We start from the raw sequence: 20,054 nt of genomic DNA, 5'->3' as shown, positions 1-20,054 counted from the left end.
TCACCGCAGCGGCCATTTGTAAGTAAAAGGCTTCAGCTCTAATGTTTCTCCCACAAAAGCTGAGTTTATCTCCTCAACAAGGCAGCGAAATGACAAGGCAAACTAATGTCTTTTTGAGAACAATCTTTTCTATAGGGGTAGAGTTGCTTTCATTTCCTGTGCAGCACAGGTTATCTCAGGTTAATGTGAAATTTCAAAGCGAATAACATGGCTGTGAAAAGCAGGCGGGCCGGCCAGCCAGCGTCGCAGGCCGAAAAGGGAGTGTGATGGGAATAAGTCTTAATCTGGCGCTCTGTTTCTGTCACAGATCGTTCTAGGTTGAATTATGAGAGCTTGCCAGTGCGCTTAGTTCCATTACAAACAGATGAGTCGATCGCTCATACTGTTATGGACCTACAAACCTCCCCGTTCCAGCAGACAGGCACAAATTTAAGGTTGAGCAATGTCCTAAATTGAATTCAGTAACTAGGGCATTGGAACTACAATATCACTTAACAACCTCAATACTGAATTTGCCCATAGACACAACTCAGCTGAAGTGATCTGGTGCCTTTCTCCAGTCCCTTCTGGCTTTTATTCTTATGGTAACCATATTCATACACATACTAGCCATGACAAATTAAACTTTGCCCAAATAAAACATACATCATTCGATTTGGCATGGTTGTCAGCTTGTGGCTGTCCCCCCCACTAAAGGAAAACTATTGCACAAAGATTCACTTGTATTCACTGCCAGACATGGCTTCGTGTTTACGTATAAATGCATGTATGGCTGATTGAAAGAGGCAGTGGAACAGCTATGAAAGAGAACAAAATAAACTTGCTGAGAGAAAGGGAATCCTTTTGGAAGGATTTCAGGAATACACTGAAAAGCTTATCAATCAAAACAGTCCTGTTTGCTATTATTGAGAGGAAACATGGAACTTTCTGTATAGAATCAAAAACAAACTAGGAAACCTACAGTATATAAACTGATATGTAAACCAATTCTGATTTTCAATCAAATCATTTCCTGACAGAATAAAATAGAAATGGACTGTGACTGAAATAATTGTATAGAACTTCACTTTGAACTTGAAAAGGGTCATATACTGAAAATAATACATTAACAGTATGACCCATTTAGACAAAATAATGTACAGTACAGCGTCAGTTGTTTTGTAGCTCTGCCTTGGAGCGTTGTAGGGAGAAGGATTGTTTCCCCCTTTCAGTCCTGAGAGCGGAGGCTGTAGGATTGTGATTTTTGTTGTTAGTGAGGAGCAAAGATATGAGTGATCTTGCATAAGTTATGAGCCTAAGTGCTTCATGATACACTGTGGCCAGCACCCTAAAGGTACTGGCGGAAGCTTGCATGTAAACAGTGTCACCAGAGTCCAACACAAATACAAGTTCCTTTCTAACTGACATAGAAAAACCTGATTTTTGTTTTTCAAATAAAAACCTATTTTCAGTTTCTACGCCAAGTTTTTAATGTGCTGTTTTTAAAATGGAGCTTTTCATTTAACCAGATGCCACTTAACCATTTATACAAGAGGCACAGGAGTAAACAATTGTGTCGTCAGCATACAGGTGATGTTTTAAACATTCCTACCAACATCATTTGTGTACAGTTTAAAAAAGGACAGGCCCTAAAATGGACCCATGTATAACACCCTTACAGTCTCCTCCTCTCCATATCACTGTACATATCTCTCCTGTCATTTCCCATTGCTGTGAGGTGAGAAACAGTTAGTGCAGGCCAAACACACACACACACACACACACACACACACACACATCATTGGTTTATGCAGAACTGACTGACTGCACTATTCTCAAGTTTAGGTGGGTAGACAGGACGCAGAGCAATGCTGGGTTCCATCTGATGCACACACACACACACACACACACACACACACACACACACACACACACACACACAGGGTCAAATATTATACCCCCAAGACATGCTAACATCCTCTGTTGTTGGTAATGGTAAGAGGTTAGCATGTCTTAGGGGTATGATCTTTCACCCTCTAACTTTCTCACTCATCATTATCCACGGTTCATTCACGATTATCCTTAATCATGGTAGCATCCACATTAATGTAGAAGTGTTTAGAAACATATTCTATTCTTATTTACAAAAGAAGTGACTCCAAATCACACAATATATTATTTACCATTAATTTCTATTGGGCACAAAATAATATGAAACACAACCGAAACTAACTGCAAATGCATCCAACAAGTTTGTCACAAGCTTGATGTAGTCATTGTGTAGTAGGAATATGGGACAAAATACTAAACTTTTTGTGGGGAAGATTATGGAAACAGTAGGGAAAACAGCGCCACTGTCTGCCCCACGGCTGTTGTTTTTGTTTTGTTCATGAAGCAGAGCTGGGGATCCTCGTGCTTCGTGGTAAAAATAATTGCAGCACATATGCTGCTGTTCTATTATGCATGATGTCTAAGGGGGAAAAAAACTGTGGTCGTTTGTAGTAAAAGTCTTTGTTGTTGTAATTTCGCAAACGGACTGTGGCAGTTTCACCATTAAGGATTCCAGCTTTAAATGACTAATTGTGTTTGTGACCTCTGCTCTCATCTACTCAGAGCCAAGCCGATTTAAGTTTTGAATTAATTTGTTGTGTTGACGTTTTGCCACCACCGCCTCATAAACCATTCATTTCAACCATAGGTGAGAACATTGTTGAAAATATAAACACATCTTATTGTGACTAGTACTTCATTAACACCTAATTGTGGTGCAATATGATTACACACCAAAAGAAATCAAGATGAAATAACACCCCACGTCAATTGAACGCCTAGTCCACGTTGGCTCAACGTAATTTCACAGAAATGATGTGGAAACAACGTTGATTCAACCAGTGTGTGCCCAGTGGGACAGCAGTTGAAATATAATTAAGGTGCTGGTGGGGGATGGTTTACAAAATGTGGTTGTTGCCATAGGAATCCGTTTCAGTATGACCAGCTTTACCTTTAGATGCCTGCAAAGCCTTATGCTACTGTGAAAGCCCTAGGGAAACGCAATGGGAGGAGTCAAAAAGACTATGATGAACTGCATATAAAAATATACAAAATCTAAACGCTACTGTATGGTGCCTGTTTACGTGCTTGTGTACAGCAGCAACCACTACTGTGGGCGTGTGCAATTCATTCCATTAACTGGGTCATTGAAAACGACAACATGAAATTGGATTGCAATCACAAGAATCACTGCTCCACAGCTCCAGTTACCATGCGTTGGTGTGAGAGGCCTAATCAGTGGCTGCAAGAGCGTTTTCTCTAGTTGAGATCCTGGGCTGTAGAGAGAGAGTTGTGGGAGATGGAGGGAGGAGGGATAGGGAGAGACACAGAGAGATAGACTTGGCTCTGGAGACTGGAGAGGGAAGCCAGAGAGAGAGATAAAGAGAGAGAGGGAGGAAAGGCCTAGCCCGTCAGTGTTGGTGTCATTCCCAGCCCTGTTCTCTACACCTCATCTGCCTCTCACCTCCAGCTTATAGATCTAGCTAGCCAGGAAGGGGCTGCATCTTTCATTTGCAGCCAGGCTGCAGCTTTCCCTTGCCACAACCCTCACATTAAAGAGTGTTCCTATTTCCCCTACTTTGCTTTGTCAGAAAATGTTTCGGGACCGTGGTATGCTTTAAGGGGAATCGACTTAAAACACTATTAATTCACTGAGCATACATACACAAGTCTTCCTATATTAAATGTATGAAGACTTCTGTGTGTATGCTCAGTGAATGAATAGTGTTTTATGTTTGAATGTTCTGAATATATGCTATTTTTTTTTTGCATTTCAATATCTTCCTTTTACAATGAAAGTTCAGAACTTTCAAACAAGACTTGGTTTATTCAAATGAAAGAGGGCAGCTCACTTTTACCGGTTCACTGGCCAAATCCTGAATTGTGTTCCATAATTATAAAACCCTAGGATTTGTTTCCATACAGGTGCAAGCAGTTGACCTACCCAGAGGACCTCCCTCAGATCTCAGTGGTTTTCATCTTTGTGAACGAGGCCTTGTCCGTCATCTTGCGGTCCGTCCACAGCGTGGTCAACCACACCCCGGCACACCTTCTCAAGGAGATCATCCTGGTGGACGACAACAGCGACAGTGGTAAAATGTCTAGTTCAGATGCTTCTTTAGCATAACCATCTAACTGTTCATTCCCTGTGACTGTGCTCAATCAAATGATCAATCAAGTGAATGTATAAAGCCCTTGTTACATTTGTCACAGTGCTGCTACTGTTACCTGACCTAGTGTTTTGCTTCCCATATCTCATTTGAATAACCACAATCCCCGTATTCCTGCATTGTTTTTTTTGTGGCTAATTGCTCCACAAACATTACCTCTCCAATTCATTTTTGTCTCTTTAAAAGTGTAGGGTGGAGTCACAAACATAGGATTGCATCTGTTTGTGTTTGGGGAAAAGTGCCAAAGGAGTCAATTCCCTTATAAAAGAAATAAACAGCCGTGATCGAATAAGTCAAGTTAAACAAAAATACATTACTAACTTAAGTGTTATTCTCTCCCTCTCTTTCTCTCTCTCTCCCTCCCTCTCTCTCTCTGTGTGTTGGTTGTGCATGTGTTCAGAGAAGAGAATGAACGAGGGCAGAGTAGAGAGGAATGGAGAACCCTTGGGGGTGTGCTCTTAAACACTGTTAGTGAGTTTAAAAATATCCAGAAAAAAAGAGTGGCCTCTATCCTCTGTTGAACTGATGTGCAGTGCACAGCCTTCATTGTGATTTGGTCGACATGGGGCTTTGGTTGCTTCCACACACCTGCATGGCCCGTGGCAGCCGGTCCCGCTCAGCCACGACTCCCAAGATCCTGCCTGTTTCAGAGAGGGACAATGAACTAGATTCCAAACGACACTTGGCCCTCCATCACTTGGCATGGAGCTGGATTTAAGTCCCAGTTTCCCCCCGGCAGGCGTAGAGAGGAGGCACAAATAACGTACTGAAAGAGGACCAAGTAAGAGTCAACATTAGCACCTGCCTACTCTTCATGTAGAGGCTCTTAATTAGGCATCCATTTAAACCAAACAAAGTAGGCACAAATGGCAGCCGCGGCAAAATACCAAACCAAGGACTCCCCCTATCCGTCTACCCCAATATTTACTGGTTGTGATTGGTGATGATAATTTGTGCAGATGTTTAAGCTGTTCTCTCCAGTGACAGACGAGTAATATGCAGGCTAGGCTACTTGACCTTTTCTTGCTGGCTATGCCTGTCACCTCTCATTTGACCACGGCTCTGAGAAATGACTAGAGGTAAGGCACAGAGGCTCACTTGGTGCATAATGAATCACACACAGGGAACATCTCACTGGGCACAAACTGGTTGAATCAACGTTGTTTCCACGTCATTTTAATGACATTGCGTTGAACCAACTTGGAATAGACGTTGAATTGTCTGTGCCCAATGGGATGTTTGCCTTGTCTTTTTGACATATCCTTTAGCTGGGACAGAGTGACAGTTATTGGGCTGCTCCTTTGCCTTAGTGAGCGCCGGGCGCGCGGGGAAACTAAATGCTTGTTCTACTTGATGAAGTTTAGCTAGCTGTGTATATCATAACAGTAACAGTCACAAACACTCATTCATTGTTGCAGCTTAAATATTATCAGAAGTACAATGTTTCATTAATAGGCCTTCTGGAATTTCAACTCCAAATATGGCAAGTAAATTAATAACTTAATGGATCATATAATGAAAATAGCATCCCAGCTGACACATTTGGTTCCATGGAAGTTGATGGAACGTACGTTTTTGGTTTCCCATTGGTTCTGGGAACGAAGCGTTAAGTGTCCTGAATGGTAAAACTTAATGTTTTTTTAATGTACTGAGAACAGAACATTTCACCTGTTCTGGGAACGTTTTTAGGTTGCAGGGAGGTTCTGAGAACATTTTGCTATGGTTCCCTGAAAGTTTTCCTGGGAGATTCTATTAATGTTCTTAGAACTGAAATTATTAATGTTCTGAGAACATGTTTCAATAACACTTTTAATAACACTGTTAGCTTAGTTTGGGTTAACTGTTTTGAACTCCAAGCACAGATAGGACACATGGAAATTCATTTGCTTAGTCATTAATCATGCAAAATTGGTGAGATTCTGTTCTCTATCCATGGAATTAGTCCACACAGGATGGAGCTACATCCATTTAAAACTCCTATTAAGGTGTTGATTTTAGTCTATTCAAACAGACCCCATTTTAAAGGAAACAAGCACTCATTAACATGAGTTGTGGCCAGTTAGTGCGCGCGGCCAACACACCTGAACACACTTAACAAGATAGAAGATCGAGAAAGTTTGGTTGACGATGAGAACAGAATGTGTATGTTTCTAAATAACTTTTTTTTGCTAGCTGGGCATCCTGCACCATTCCCAGAATCTTGTGTTTTGTTTGTATGCAAAAATAACTGTAGGACAACCACACTCTCACCAAGCTCTAGGAAACATATGGTTCTCAGAACGTTATGTGCTAGCTGGGATCTGTTGAACTGAAGCGAAATTGAGTGCAGCTCATAACGTGACATGAGAGCTGAATCCATTAAATACAAGTGGATTGCAGTTGATCATCAAGACAAGAAATATGACCAATCTCTCCTCTCTCTTTCTCTCTCTCTCTGTCAGTGGTATAGGCTATATAAGTTATGTAATATATGATGGAACCCGCTGCCAATTGACCTTAATCAACATGGCTACACACTGGCCTTTGATCTCTGGTGACCACACAGGACATATGTGTCAATAGGCATAGTCTAGAAGTCATTCATCAAAATAAACCACTTGATATACATGTATGCAGTTGAAAATGTGTAAGCCTTTAGACTGATCAAATAAAACCAATGCATGTGAGAAAAATCTATCAGACACAGCAGAAGGCCTCTCACAATCTGAACATTTCACCCTGAAATCATTTGGCTCCCTATATGGTGAAATATGTATTCATTCCATATTCACAGTATGATGGATAGTTATTTATTCTTTGCTGTTTTGCATCGTCGATCCCTTTAAAACATAGTCCATGGTCCATAATTCTCCAGTGCCACGGATGCAATCCACATTTCTATTTGTTTGCTGGGCACCAGAGGGGATCCTATAACGTTTCTCCCCCCAGCAGAAGAGCCATGCAATTATTGCGCTTTTTGTTGGGTTTCGTAATCTTTTAGCTGCATCAGTGGTGCCGCAGTTTTCACACAGTTCACAAGCCATTCTAGTAAACTTAAACATAGACAAACAGAAAAAAAGCCCAGGGGAAAACTTCAACTTAGGGTGTAGAGGTCAGGTCACAGTCGTCTATCGCTACGGCCCAGTGTTTTTCGTGGTCAGATCACATGACCCGGGAAAAACATTTGGTTTTAGTCATTGGTTGTCTGTTAGTGTCATATTGTAGTCAAAGGTTGCTTAATTAAAGGCGCAATCAGCAGTTGCTACATACATGTTTGGACTTATAAATGAATGATATGTACCCATTCTTGAAGAATATAACTTATAATATAAATGACACATGAGATTTGTTCAACTGTCGTACCCCATCAGAACCCAAATATAAACTTGTTTTACCCCAATGTTTGTGAACAAACACTATGTAGCCTCAACACATGGTTCAACCTATAATGTTTATAACTATGAACTATAAGGTTTATATCATGGTTGGTCAATCCTTGCATAGCTCCATAGCTCTGCCTATGAATTTGAGAGTGATTACATTTCTCCAGGCGCATCCCTTAGCTTTTTACCAAACCAGGGGTGCGGAGGCAGCTTTGTAAATGTTTCTACTGATGATTGCCACTTTAATGTTATAGGCAGACCAGCTTTACCCATTCTGACAAAAAGTACTGAACACACCTCCAATGACAGCACCTCCTCTATCCAACTGAGACCTACAGATTAGACCAGGTGTTCTTTCAGAGGTTGATTTATGTACAGAGCAGGCGTCAGCTCCAGGCATCAGATCCATTATGAAGCTTTGCTCGCCCTTATTATTCTCTCTCTTCCATAGAAGGTAGAGCACTCTGGGGGGAGAACCTTAAACACTCACCAATCCTCCAAAAACATTATGTGGGCTCAGACAGTCGGGCCATTTGTGGAACTGCTTGTTTACCTCACAGACTTTATTTGCAGGTAAGATAGCGACACGGAAAGAAAGCCAGGCTCATCCCTTGGAGTAGAGTGAAGGGAGAGGGAGAGAATGTTTTTACAGTACAGAAATAATAAAGTAATCTGTGTTGTGCTGGGTCGCTCTAGTTCTACTTCTACATAACTCATGATGCTGAGCTCTGTTGTGTTCTTCTTGGGGCAATTCATTACCCCATTTTTATTCAGACAAACCATGCTAATTGATTGTTGTATACCAATTCACACAACACTTTCTGCAAACTTTGCATTTGTGGTGAAGCCAATACTATTTTTTGTTGTTGTTTTCCAACAGAACTGATTCTCTTTTTCTTGTCTCTCCAGTGGAGCTGAAGTTCAACTTGGACCAGTATGTGAACAAGCGTTACCCAGGCCTGGTAAAGATCGTCCGCAACAGTAAGAGGGAGGGCCTGATTCGAGCCAGGATACACGGCTGGAACGCTGCAACAGCCCCGGTCGTAGGCTTCTTTGATGCCCATGTAGAGTTCAACACTGCCTGGTAAGAACTGTGCTTCATCTTCATACACTCTTCATTCTCCTTTTCCCTCTTGGGGTTCATGTTAGAGTGCAACGGCTGTAGTCCTTCATAATCATCAATGAAATATGCGGGTCGCTCCTTAAGCATTTTGATTAAGAGTCAGCTAAACAGTGCTTACGCTACGAGGAATTCTTACTGAGGCAGCACATTCAGGGAATATGACCTTCATTTTGAAAGAGTTAGAACTGTTAATAAGCTTTTCCTCATCACTCCTGAACTGTGACTAATGGCCAATAGAAAATACATGTTGGGTTTCAACGATGGTATGGTACGGTACTGTACTGTGCTGTCCTGTAAGTCGCTGACGTTTTAATAGAGAGCAGCTCAAATGTTGTGTTTGTCACACTGTTCCCACCCTCCTCAGGCCTTAGACTTTAGTCTTATAAGCATGATGGGGGTCTCAACCCAATGTCTGGCTGACAGTCATGGTTACCACCAAACATGTCACTCAAGCTCATTGTAATTGGCACCTAATTTGAGCCTGTCATCCTGTCAGGCTTTTTAAGACTGAGTGTGTGGTGTGTTCCTGGGGAAGCTAGGGGGAAGCTGTGGGGAAGCTGGATGAGGGCTGGAACCGAAGGTTTGGGTAATAAATTGTTTCTCTGCCTCCCTGGTTGTAGCTCAGGTACTTCACCTAACAAGATACTGCCATTGCTGCATAACTCAAACATCAGACATAACAGGAAGAGAAGACAGATGACAAATATTTGCCAAATATATTTACTTATCACTTCAATAAAATTGTGGTTAAATATCTTGTTCAAGAGTATTGAATGGCATCATTTGTAATGAATAGGGCCTAGAGTTGCCCTGGACCAGGAAAATCTAGGGCCTGGAGTAAGGTCACAAGTGAGATCACATGGTCATAAAAACTCCTTGTCCCCTCCTCCCTAGTTATGAGTAAACGACTATGTGATTCCTACACACATTTGACTATAACAAATCAACATACAGCATTAAAGGTAAAAAGGCTCAAGGCCTTCTGAGTTTAGTCTAGTCCTCTGGAGGAGAATCTCATGTACCTTGATCCTGGACCAGGAGGGCTTTTAGTCGACTGTGATCTGATCCGCTATACATTCATCACCGCCGACCTTTCAATTTCTGGGCGGAGGAGAATCTCATGTACCTTTATCCTGGACCAGGAGAGCTTTTAATCTACTGTGATCTGATCCGCTATACATTCATCACCGCCGACCTTTCAACTTCTGGGCGGAGGAGAATCTCATGTACCTTTATCCTGGACCAGGAGGGCTTTTAGTGGGAACTTAATGGCCACACCAAACCCAGCTGTCTCTGCCAGCCAGCTACATGGGGGAGTCGGTTGGTTGGTTTCATCAGGACTTGGAGTGAGTGATGATAATTGATTCCCTGGTGGTTCCCTCATCTGTTTCCCCATCTGCTCCTGAAAAAAATGGATGTGCTTCTCCATCCCCTCACCACCCTTTCACCTCCACAGGAACCACCCTCCTTGTTTCTGATGTTCACTCTCTTGTTTTACATGCAGGGATCAGTCTGAATTTCTTTTGATTTAGTTCACCTGCTGCCTTCGCGACTCACACACACACACTTCACGTTTCACTTTTTTTATAGTGTTGCTTCTTTGTTTGGTACAGCAGCCATTCATTTGTTTTACTACATGAGTCTACATTATATTTGTACATCAGCTTATGAAATGTACAACTGTGCCCTTGGATTCGACTTATTCTCTCAAAGAAGCCATAGAATGTAGAAAAAAAGAATGATATAGACGAGATGAAAAAACATCAGGCACTACATCACTCTAGGAAATATGTTTTGGTTCATCCTTGGCATCTGACCGCAAGGCGCTAAAGAGGATACGGCGTACGGGCCAGTACATCACCGGGGCCGAGCTCCTTGCCATCCAGGAACTCTATACCAGGCGGTGTCAGAGGAAGGACCTAAACATTGTCAAAGACTCCAGGCATAAACTGTTCTCTCTGCTACCGCAATGCAAGCCATACCGATGCACTAATTCTGGAACCAACAGGACCCTGAACAGCTTCTACCCCCAAGCCATAGCACTGCTAAATAGTTAGTTAAATAGTTAACCAAATAGCCACCCGGACTATCTGCATTGACCTTTTGCACTAACTACTGTTTATTATCTATCCTGTTGCCTAGTCACTTTATTCCTACCTATATGTACATATCTATTTCAATTACCTCATACCCCTGCACATCGACTCGGTATTGATACCCCGTGTATATAGCCAAGTTATCGTTACTCATTGTGTATTCATCATTACTTTTATTATTACATGTCAATACTTTTCTATTATTTCTCTATTTTGTTTCTCTCTACATTGTTGGGAAAGGTCCGTAAGTAAGTAAATCACTTTTAGTCTATACCTGTTTACGAAGCATGTGACAAATAGAATTTGATTGAAATTGATTTGTGTTGCATACAGCACATTTTTGGCCCTTCAACTGTGAGTGTGCTTCTGTGTTTGCACAGAGCCGAGTATATAGATTTCAGTGTGAATAGCAAAAAATATGACACGTGTTGAATGTACAGTATGTGGCGTATTATGCTGCAAGCCCTTATTCAAATACTAGAAGAAACCTTAGATGTGTCCATTCGCTGCAATCACAAGCCCCTCTATTCATCATCATATGAATATGCATTATGGCACATACATAAGTGATAAGTGAGATGGATTGTTCCCCTGCTTTTTGTCATGAGGCATAGTGAATAACCTTGTTAGAGCTAGTAATGCATGCAGGCATCCAGTTTTCTGAGCCAAGTGAATGTGCTGGCACTCTGAAGCCAAGAAACTGTCCAGTTGATATTGTTTACCCTTAGCATAGAATTGATTATACACATACGGAATTCTAGGACAATTTGATGTAATTGCATCATAAAATGTACTTTGACACTTTCAATTTCCTTGAACCCATGTTGGTTTATTAAGTATGAATAGTTTGCGTTTGAATAGTTTTCATTGTTGGAATGGATGGAACAAATTTACATTCATTTTGACATTTTCCTCGATGGGTAAATGTTATATCATTGCATTGCATTATTGCTGTTATCCAAAGCCACAACAGTACAACTATACATCCAATGCTGAGAAACTAGGGTCATCCATTCCGAGACTAACCTCCATTTTTCTGTAAATACAATTAATGTGGTGGAAATACGACAGGGTTATAATGAGCATCCGTGCCTCTTGAACTCTGAACTCCCACAGGGGGAGCAGCCTCAGATAAATGTATATTTATTTGTTTTTTGAATTCTGCACTATTTCAATCAGGTTATTAATGATTCATTATTAGTCCATGCGAGCGGCGTATGTGTGTGGGGGAAGATTAAAGGCTGTGCGTGTTGGATGTAGGCTGCATGGCTGTAATGAAATGCACAGGTCACAACCCCACGCTTTGATGGTGCTGTGATGCTGCTACACCTTGTGATCCGACCGTATCCCAGGATTCAGATTGAGGTCAGAGAATGGAGAATAGGAAAAATAAGAGACCGTTCCAACCTCTTCCAAGGACCTCTCAATTGGTTTGGATTGTGTGCTTTGCATTCGTTGTTCAGAAAATTGAAATATATTTTAACAGGATTCAATGAGGTGCTTTTCTTGGATACATTTGTGAACTAAACACTTGATTTCCCCAAAAAGTTTTTTTTTTAAATAAAATAAAGGTAGATAATATCTCATAGACCTTATACTGAGTAGTTCATCTTTTCATTGTGCAAAACAGTTTAAAAATCGGACATATTTTGACACTTGTGGTCTCTTCTCAAAGCTTGTATCTCTTTTAGTGGATATAATGAGCTCAGTCTGCTTGCTGTGCAAGTGTGCTAAAAGTATTATTTTTCATTTAACAGTACTGAGCTCTAGAAACCCTGTGGCCTTTTTTTCACAGCTAAATTGAAACATGTCTTACCTTTCTTCTTGCTCTGACTGACTGGTCTTGGTTCAGTGTTTATCCGTCTTGAAAGGAGGAAGATGGCGTAACGCTTACACAGTGAGTGCTTCACAAACCACACACTAGGCGGGCATCCAAAAATACAGAATAGACAGAGATTTATCCTGCTAATACTACAGTATTATCAGCTTTTATCCCCAAGCATATATACCTACCAGGTCAACTGAATATGATCAAAGTAATATCAAGACATAAAAGCTAAAGGTAGATAGTATTGCAAGCTCCTAACCTCTATAATGATATTGCCAAAACCTTATTCAGTGGACCTGACACTAACTTTAAATTCAGTGTGAATAATGATCCCTACAGATGTAGAATCTTAATTTGAGACAGTTTGCTACAGCAGGAAAATACTGTAGTGCTGCAGCAACAGGAAATGTGAATTATTATGTGTATTATAATTCATGCACATTTTTATAGGGGTTGATACATTTTTTCGTAACGGAAAATCAAGTCTGAAATTTCAAAGTGGAAATTACAAACTTCAAAAGCATTTTTAAACCTCAAATACATGAAAGGTTTTTAATTTCCTGCATTGCAGGAAAGTTCTCCTGCAACAGGGTGATCAATTTAAGATCCTACATCTGTACATTTCATTCAGCCATTTTTACAGGAGTAGTATTGCCTAATATGAATATTTTTGCTACAGATTCATGCATTATCTATCCAAAACAGCCCTGAAGACAACTGTGTGACTGGGCAGTCCAATATCTGTGCACAGTGTGCAGTCTTAATGTGCTAGAACATGGCTGGAGGCGATGAAAGGCTTCTCACATGCAGACACCACACACACACACACACACACACTCTCTCTCTCTCTCTCTCTCTCTCACTCTCGCTCGCACACACAAACAAATGTGCATGCACACACATGCTCACATCTACTGCGCTCATAAAAGCTACAGTAGGTCACAATGAAATCCCCTCGACTTTCTACATGGGCAACTCACGTGTTCTGGTGCATTAACCTGTAAACGAATGAAACAGATCCTGTTTTAGGCACTTAGCGCCTGCAGTTCTGTGGCTGCAGATTCCATTATGTGATAAATCTGTGTTTGAGAAACTTTCCAATATTCAAGATGTGTCACACAGGAATTCCATTAATCTGGAAGAATGGAGTCGTAATCTCAGCGGCCTGCGTTCTGGGCTCTGTGCAGAGGACAAAGGTAGGACAGATAGGGAGAGAAGCCATCCTCAGAAGATGGCACGTAGACTTAAGTACACACAGATTGAAATCAGGGCATTTCTATCCTGCCATATGATGCTGCTCAACCCCAGGCAGGCGTGTTTGCTTAGGTCAGGAAAATAAGTGATCGCAATATTAGACATCTTCCGTTGTTTTTGAGTGGGTTAAAAAACACGCAGGGCTGTTTATTTTTTTTTGCATGTAGACATCAAGTAAACAACTCATAAAATGTTCCATTTGTCCAAAATGTCTGTACATGTATATGTTGAAAAAGGCTTGAGACCAGACCAGGTAGTAATAAAATGAGAGAAGCTCCAGAAAAACAATGAGACCTATTGCGACAATGTATTTGAACAAGATTACACTAGTCATCACTGTGGGGAAAAAACACTACTTGAATATGAAACCAAATTGAATCTGGACCGATGTGGGTGAATAACCGTCACGGAGATGGTGCAAATGAAATGATAGGAGAAGAAGAGGGGGGAGGGGGGAAATGAAAAACCTCAGTCATACCTGATCCTTCATTGTTTCTGAGGTACCTGGTGAAGTAGCTAGTGTTGAGCACGCTGCTAGCTAGCGCTGGGCTGCTACTGTACTGTCGAGGGACAGGTGAAGATGAATGACTGATGGAGTGTACTGGATGGGGGGTTCTGAGATCTCAAGGTTAGAGAATGCATATAGGATCCACCAAAAGCAAGATCTCAGCATGTGTGTAAACATGAATCAATATAACCACGCTGCGTTTTGGTCCGTCTCTACTTCACCACAGGAAAATCCTTACAGAATCACCCACCTTAACAGGACCAAGCGGCGTGGTAAACAGCACCTCCACCTCGCCCTGCCAGTGCGGCGAGGTGGAATAGCCCGCACTGGGCTATGCAGGCGAACCGGGGACACCGTGCGCAAGGCTGGTGCCATGTAAGCCGGCCCAAGGAGACGCACTGGAGACCAGATGCGTAGAGCCGGCTTCATGGCACTTGGCTCGATGCCCACTCTAGCCCGGCCGATACGCGGAGCTGGAATGTACCGCACCGGGCTATGCACGCGTACTGGGGACACCGTGCGAACTACCGCATAACACGGTGCCTGACCAGCACCACGCCCGCCACGGTTAGCACTGCTAGGAGCACTGTAGTGCTGAGATGGCACAGGACGTGCAAGGCTAGGGAGATACACAGGAGGCCTGGTGCGTGAGGCTGGCACAGTCTTCACCAGACCCCTAGCACGCACCTCAGGATGAGTATGGAGAGCTGACCCAGGTGCCATTAAATCCCTGACACGCTCCGTCGGGCGAATGTCGTGCCTCATGCACCAAACCAGCAACTCCCTCATATCTCTCTCCTCCAATTTCCCCATTAACTCCTTCACAGTCTCTGCTTCGCTCACCTCCAACACCAGCTCTGGTTCTGAGCTCCTCCTTGGCTCCTCACGATAAACGGGGGGAGTTGGCTCAGGTCTGACTCCTGACTCTGCCACACTCCCACTGTGCCCCCCCCAATAAATTTTTGGGGCTGACTCTCGGGCTTCCGTCCGCGCCTCCGTGCTTGCTTCGCCAACCTCATTCTCCTGTAACCTTCAGCGCACTGCTCCATCGAATCCCAGGCGGGCTCCGGCACGCTCCCTGGGTCGACCGCCCACCTGTCTATCTCCTCCCAAGTTGTGTAGTCCAGATTCTGCTCCCATGTCCCGAAATCCTGACATCGCTGTTGCTGTTCCTGCTGCTGCTGCCTCTGTTCCTTCTCCTGCTGCTGCTTTTGCTGCAGCTGCTGTTTACCACGCCGCTTGGTCCTGTTAAGGTGGGTGATTCTGTAAGGATTTTCCTGTGGTGAAGTAGAGGCGGACCAAAACGCAGCGTGGTTATATTGATTCATGTTTAATAACAACAGATAAACATGAACACTACAAAACAATAAACGTGGAAAACCAAAAACAGCCCTATCTGGTGAAAAACACAGAGACAGGAACAATCACCCACAAACACACAGTGAAACCCAGGCTACCTAAGTATGATTCTCAATCAGAGACAACTAATGACACCTGCCTCTGATTGAGAACCATACTAGGCAGAAACATAGAAATACCCCAAAACATAGAAAAACAAACATAGACTGCCCACCCAACTCACGCCCTGACCATACTAAATAAATAAAAAACAAAGGAAATAAAGGTCAGAACGTGACAATGTGGTAGATATACTCTATTCATCCTTGACTATCCATGTTAGGCACTTGGCAATATGACGCTTCCAGAAGGTTGTTGAGGGAAGTAAAACTTAGCCTACTCATTCTAAGTAGAATTAACTCCATACAATATTTATTTGCTGGCTGAGAAATAACATATTGGCAATAGATATCTCAAAACTAACCTGGGGATTAGGGCTACACAAACATCCTAGCGTTTAATGAATCTAAATGCAGTCGTTTTCAATTCAAGTGTTCAGTGACAATAAGTTAGCGTTGCAAGATTTTTTAGCCCCTTTCAATTATTACGTTTTATTACTTCATCGTTCAAGTTTGACTGTTCAAAGCATAGTCGGTAAATTATGTTTGTCAGAAAATGTAGCTCATCAACACATTTCTTTACCTGGACACTGACCAACTTTCCAACAGCAGATGGGGAAGTCAACCCCTCTCCCACGCATACTTTTATCCTTTCCATTACACCTTAAAGTAAGTAGAGGCCCAGGTCTCTCATATGCCAATCTTTCCGAATGAGATGGGAAGGTTTTTACAATCATGCCGCTCTTATTAAATGATTGCTTTTACTTAGTATTGCATCTGTCAGTCATTTTTACCGGAAACCCACTTATAGCTCCATTTGGATCCATTCCCCTGCACTCTTTCCACTACCCTGATGTGATAAAGAATACTTCTGCTTTTGGAAGATAAATGGGTTTGGTTTTTAAAGAAATAGAGAGAAAGGGGAGGGAGAGAGAGAGAAGGGGATAAGAGAGAGAGTTTAAGAAAATATGGTGAGAGCGATAGAGGATGAGAATGGAGGGAGATGAGGGAGAGGGTATTCTAAAGAGTTACGGTAATTATGGATCATAATTGCAGCCTGTCAGATTGAACATTGTGCGAAATGCAGCTTCTAGGTATGAGTAGTTGCTCTGAAGCTGTACTGAAGCAGAACTAACATTAGACAGATGATCAAAGTACATGTATATCCAGGGCTAACAGTATGGCAAATGAAGAGACCCTTGGCAGAGACCCTTATTCCCCTTCCATCTACCCAAAGGTATCAGCATGCATGCCATAGGCCAAGTGAGTAGGAAATGAAGGGAACAAACACACACACTCTGTAGCCAGCCACTTCAATGACTAGGGGACAACAACACCAAGGGTGCTGCACACAGTTTGATGTACTCTGACACCGAACGTGGCAAGCAAAACACCCTAGAGTAAGCCACTGTTGAAAACTTTGGCAGGCTTTTGGAAAAAGGCTTTTATTGAGAATCCCTGGCAACCCTGTAGAGGAGAAATAAAGATTTTGAGGGAGCCAACACTGCTTTTTTTTATTGCTGGCCATATGTATTACATTTATTTCTCTGCAGTGTTTTAAAGGGATGTTGATGGATGATTTTTATTTATTTATTTACTTCACCTTTATTTAACCAGGTAGGCTAGTTGAGAACAAGTTCTCATTTACAACTGCGATCTGGCCAAGATCAAGCATAGCAGTGTGAACAGACAACAACACAGAATTACACATGGAGTAAACCATAAACAAGTCAATAACACATTCGAAAAAATTTAAAAAGAGTCTATATACATTGTGTGCAAAAGGCATGAGGAGGTAGGCGAATAATCACAATTTTGCAGATTAACACTAGAGTGATAAATGATCAGATGGTCATGTGCAGGTAGAGATACTGGTGTGCAAAAGAGCAGAAAAGTAAATAAATAAAAACAGTATGGGGATGAGGTAGGTAAATTGGGTGGGCTATTTACCGATGGACTATGTACAGCTGCAGTGATCAGTTAGCTGCTCAGATAGCAGATGTTTAAAGTTGGTGAGGGAGATAAGTCTCCAACTTCAGTGATTTTTGCAATTCGTTTCAGTCACAGGCAGCAGAGAACTGGAAGGAAAGGCGGCCAAATGAGGTGTTGGCTTTAGGGATGATCAGTGAGATACACCTGCTGGAGCGCGTGCTACGGGTGGGTGTTGCCATCGTGACCAGTGAACTGAGATAAGGCGGAGCTTTACCTAGCATGGACTTGTAGATGACCTGGAGCCAGTGGGTCTGGCGACAAATATGTAGCGAGGGCCAGCTGACTAGAGCATACAGGTCGCGGTGGTGGGTGGTATAAGGTGCTGTAGTAACAAAACGGATGGCACTGTGATAAACTGCATCCAGTTTGCTGAGTAGAGTATTGGAAGCTATTTTGTAGATGACATCGCCAAAGTCGAGGATCGGTAGGATAGTCAGTTTTACTAGGGTAAGTTTGGCGGCGTGAGTGAGTGATTGTTTGATGGTTGTGACAGTGTCACAGTACAATAGCTCAACCCTGATGTCTCTCTTCTCTTATCAAAGGGCGGAGCCTATCCTGACCAGAGTGAAGGAGGACCACACCCGGATCATCCTCCCGGCCATCGACAACATCAAGTTCAACACGTTCGAGGTGCAGCAGTACGCCAACGCGGCCCACGGCTACAACTGGGGCCTGTGGTGCATGTACATTATCCCCCCTCAGGAGTGGCTGGACAAGGGCGACGAGACAGCCCCCATCAGGTAACACACCTCACCATAGTAGAGCACCCCCTCCATTTTGATGAGGAAACCTTGATATTGGGTCATTAGTGTAATTTCATACAGTGAGCGCTGTATATGACTTTAGTCTACAGTGTGGTGCTGTATTGTATGGAATAAATGTTGTCACTGTAATCACTGTAATCATAGAGTTGGTGATTATTACAGTAAATATTCACCTAGGAGCCTCAGGTAAATCATGTTTTATGTATTTTTATATGTTCAGCATTATTATTATCATGTCATATTTCTTAAATTACACAGAAATAGTCTTATTTCTCCGGACATGTGTTTGGCTGGGGCAAGGTCATGGCAATACACACAAATCAGGTCATAAAATAGTTGTAATTAATTATTCATATAGCCCCTAATGCTGTGTCTGAAGACTGGAGGTGACTGCTGAGCCATGTGCAATGGGCCATTTGTCTTCTGGTTGAGACATTAAAGCGTCATTTAGCTTATGATTCTAATTTAACACAATGTCAGAAGCCAACCAACAGAGACAGAAGAGACAATATGAGACTTCTCCTCTGAGGAAAATTTCAATCAGACTGTTCTGACATCATGGCTATGCTACTTTGCTGATCACTGTTTGAATTACAACCGAACCATGCTTTGCCAGTTAGAGACAGAAATGTTAAGCACTGGAAATAATGTCAAGCAGGGCTCTGTTAAGTGGTGTTACTGTTGCCCCTGAGACAGATTAAACGGACATACAGGAGAACAAGCATGAAAAACTAAACTTTAAATATTGTAAGAGGATTCCTTTTCATATGGACTACAGTAAAACAATAGTTTCTGTTGTAAGATATCAGTTGTAAGAGAACAGCAGTGGAATGACTGCAAACATTGCAGGTGCTATTTGCAGTCCTGTTATTGACACTCCACACCTCAAGAGGCAGGTGGAGTGTGTTGGCTGTGTTGATCCCTATTGGAGATCATTCCTGTTTCCTACATCTCTCTGCCCATCAACAATAATGTAGTGTAGGCCTATGGCTATTCAGAGCTGAGGTGTTTGGGCATCCAAAAATATATCCACAACAGTGCCTTCAGAAAGTATTCATACCCATTGACTTATTCCAAATGTTGTTGTGTTGCAGCCTGAATTCAAAATTAATTAAATTGTTGTTTCTTCTCAGCCATTTACTCACAATACCCCATAATGACAAAGTGAAAACATGTTTTTATAAATGTTTGCAAATGTATCAAATGAAATACAGAAATATAATTTACATGCAGTAAGTATTGAGTCATTACAGCTGTGAGTTTTTCTGGGTACGTCTCTAAGAGCTTTGTGTACAGCTGGATTGTGCAATATTTGCACATGATTCTTTTTTAAGCTCTGTCAAGATGGTTTTGATCATTGCTAGACAGCCCATTTTAAGTGTTGCCATGGAATTTTCAATCCAATTTAGGTCAAAACTGTAACAAGGCCAATCAACATATTTAAAGTCACCTTGGAAAGCAACTCCAGTGT

At 42.1% G+C, this 20,054-nt stretch overlaps 1 protein-coding gene across 1 annotated transcript in view; it reads left to right on the top strand.

Annotated features, from left to right (window-relative positions):
* LOC115111747 (polypeptide N-acetylgalactosaminyltransferase 9) overlaps window positions 1–20,054 on the top strand; it is a 94,565-nt gene that overhangs the window by 16,044 nt on the left and 58,467 nt on the right. Inside the window, exons 3-5 of the mRNA XM_029638119.2 lie at window positions 3,955–4,121; window positions 8,471–8,645; window positions 18,362–18,559. Coding sequence (XP_029493979.1) covers window positions 3,955–4,121; window positions 8,471–8,645; window positions 18,362–18,559 — 540 coding nt within the window. The remainder of the gene's footprint in view (window positions 1–3,954; window positions 4,122–8,470; window positions 8,646–18,361; window positions 18,560–20,054) is intronic.

The sequence above is a fragment of the Oncorhynchus nerka genome, linkage group LG27 (genome assembly GCF_034236695.1).
Source record: "Oncorhynchus nerka isolate Pitt River linkage group LG27, Oner_Uvic_2.0, whole genome shotgun sequence".
Taxonomy (NCBI): Eukaryota; Metazoa; Chordata; class Actinopteri; order Salmoniformes; family Salmonidae; genus Oncorhynchus; species Oncorhynchus nerka.
This window is presented reverse-complemented; position numbering and strand designations above follow the sequence as displayed.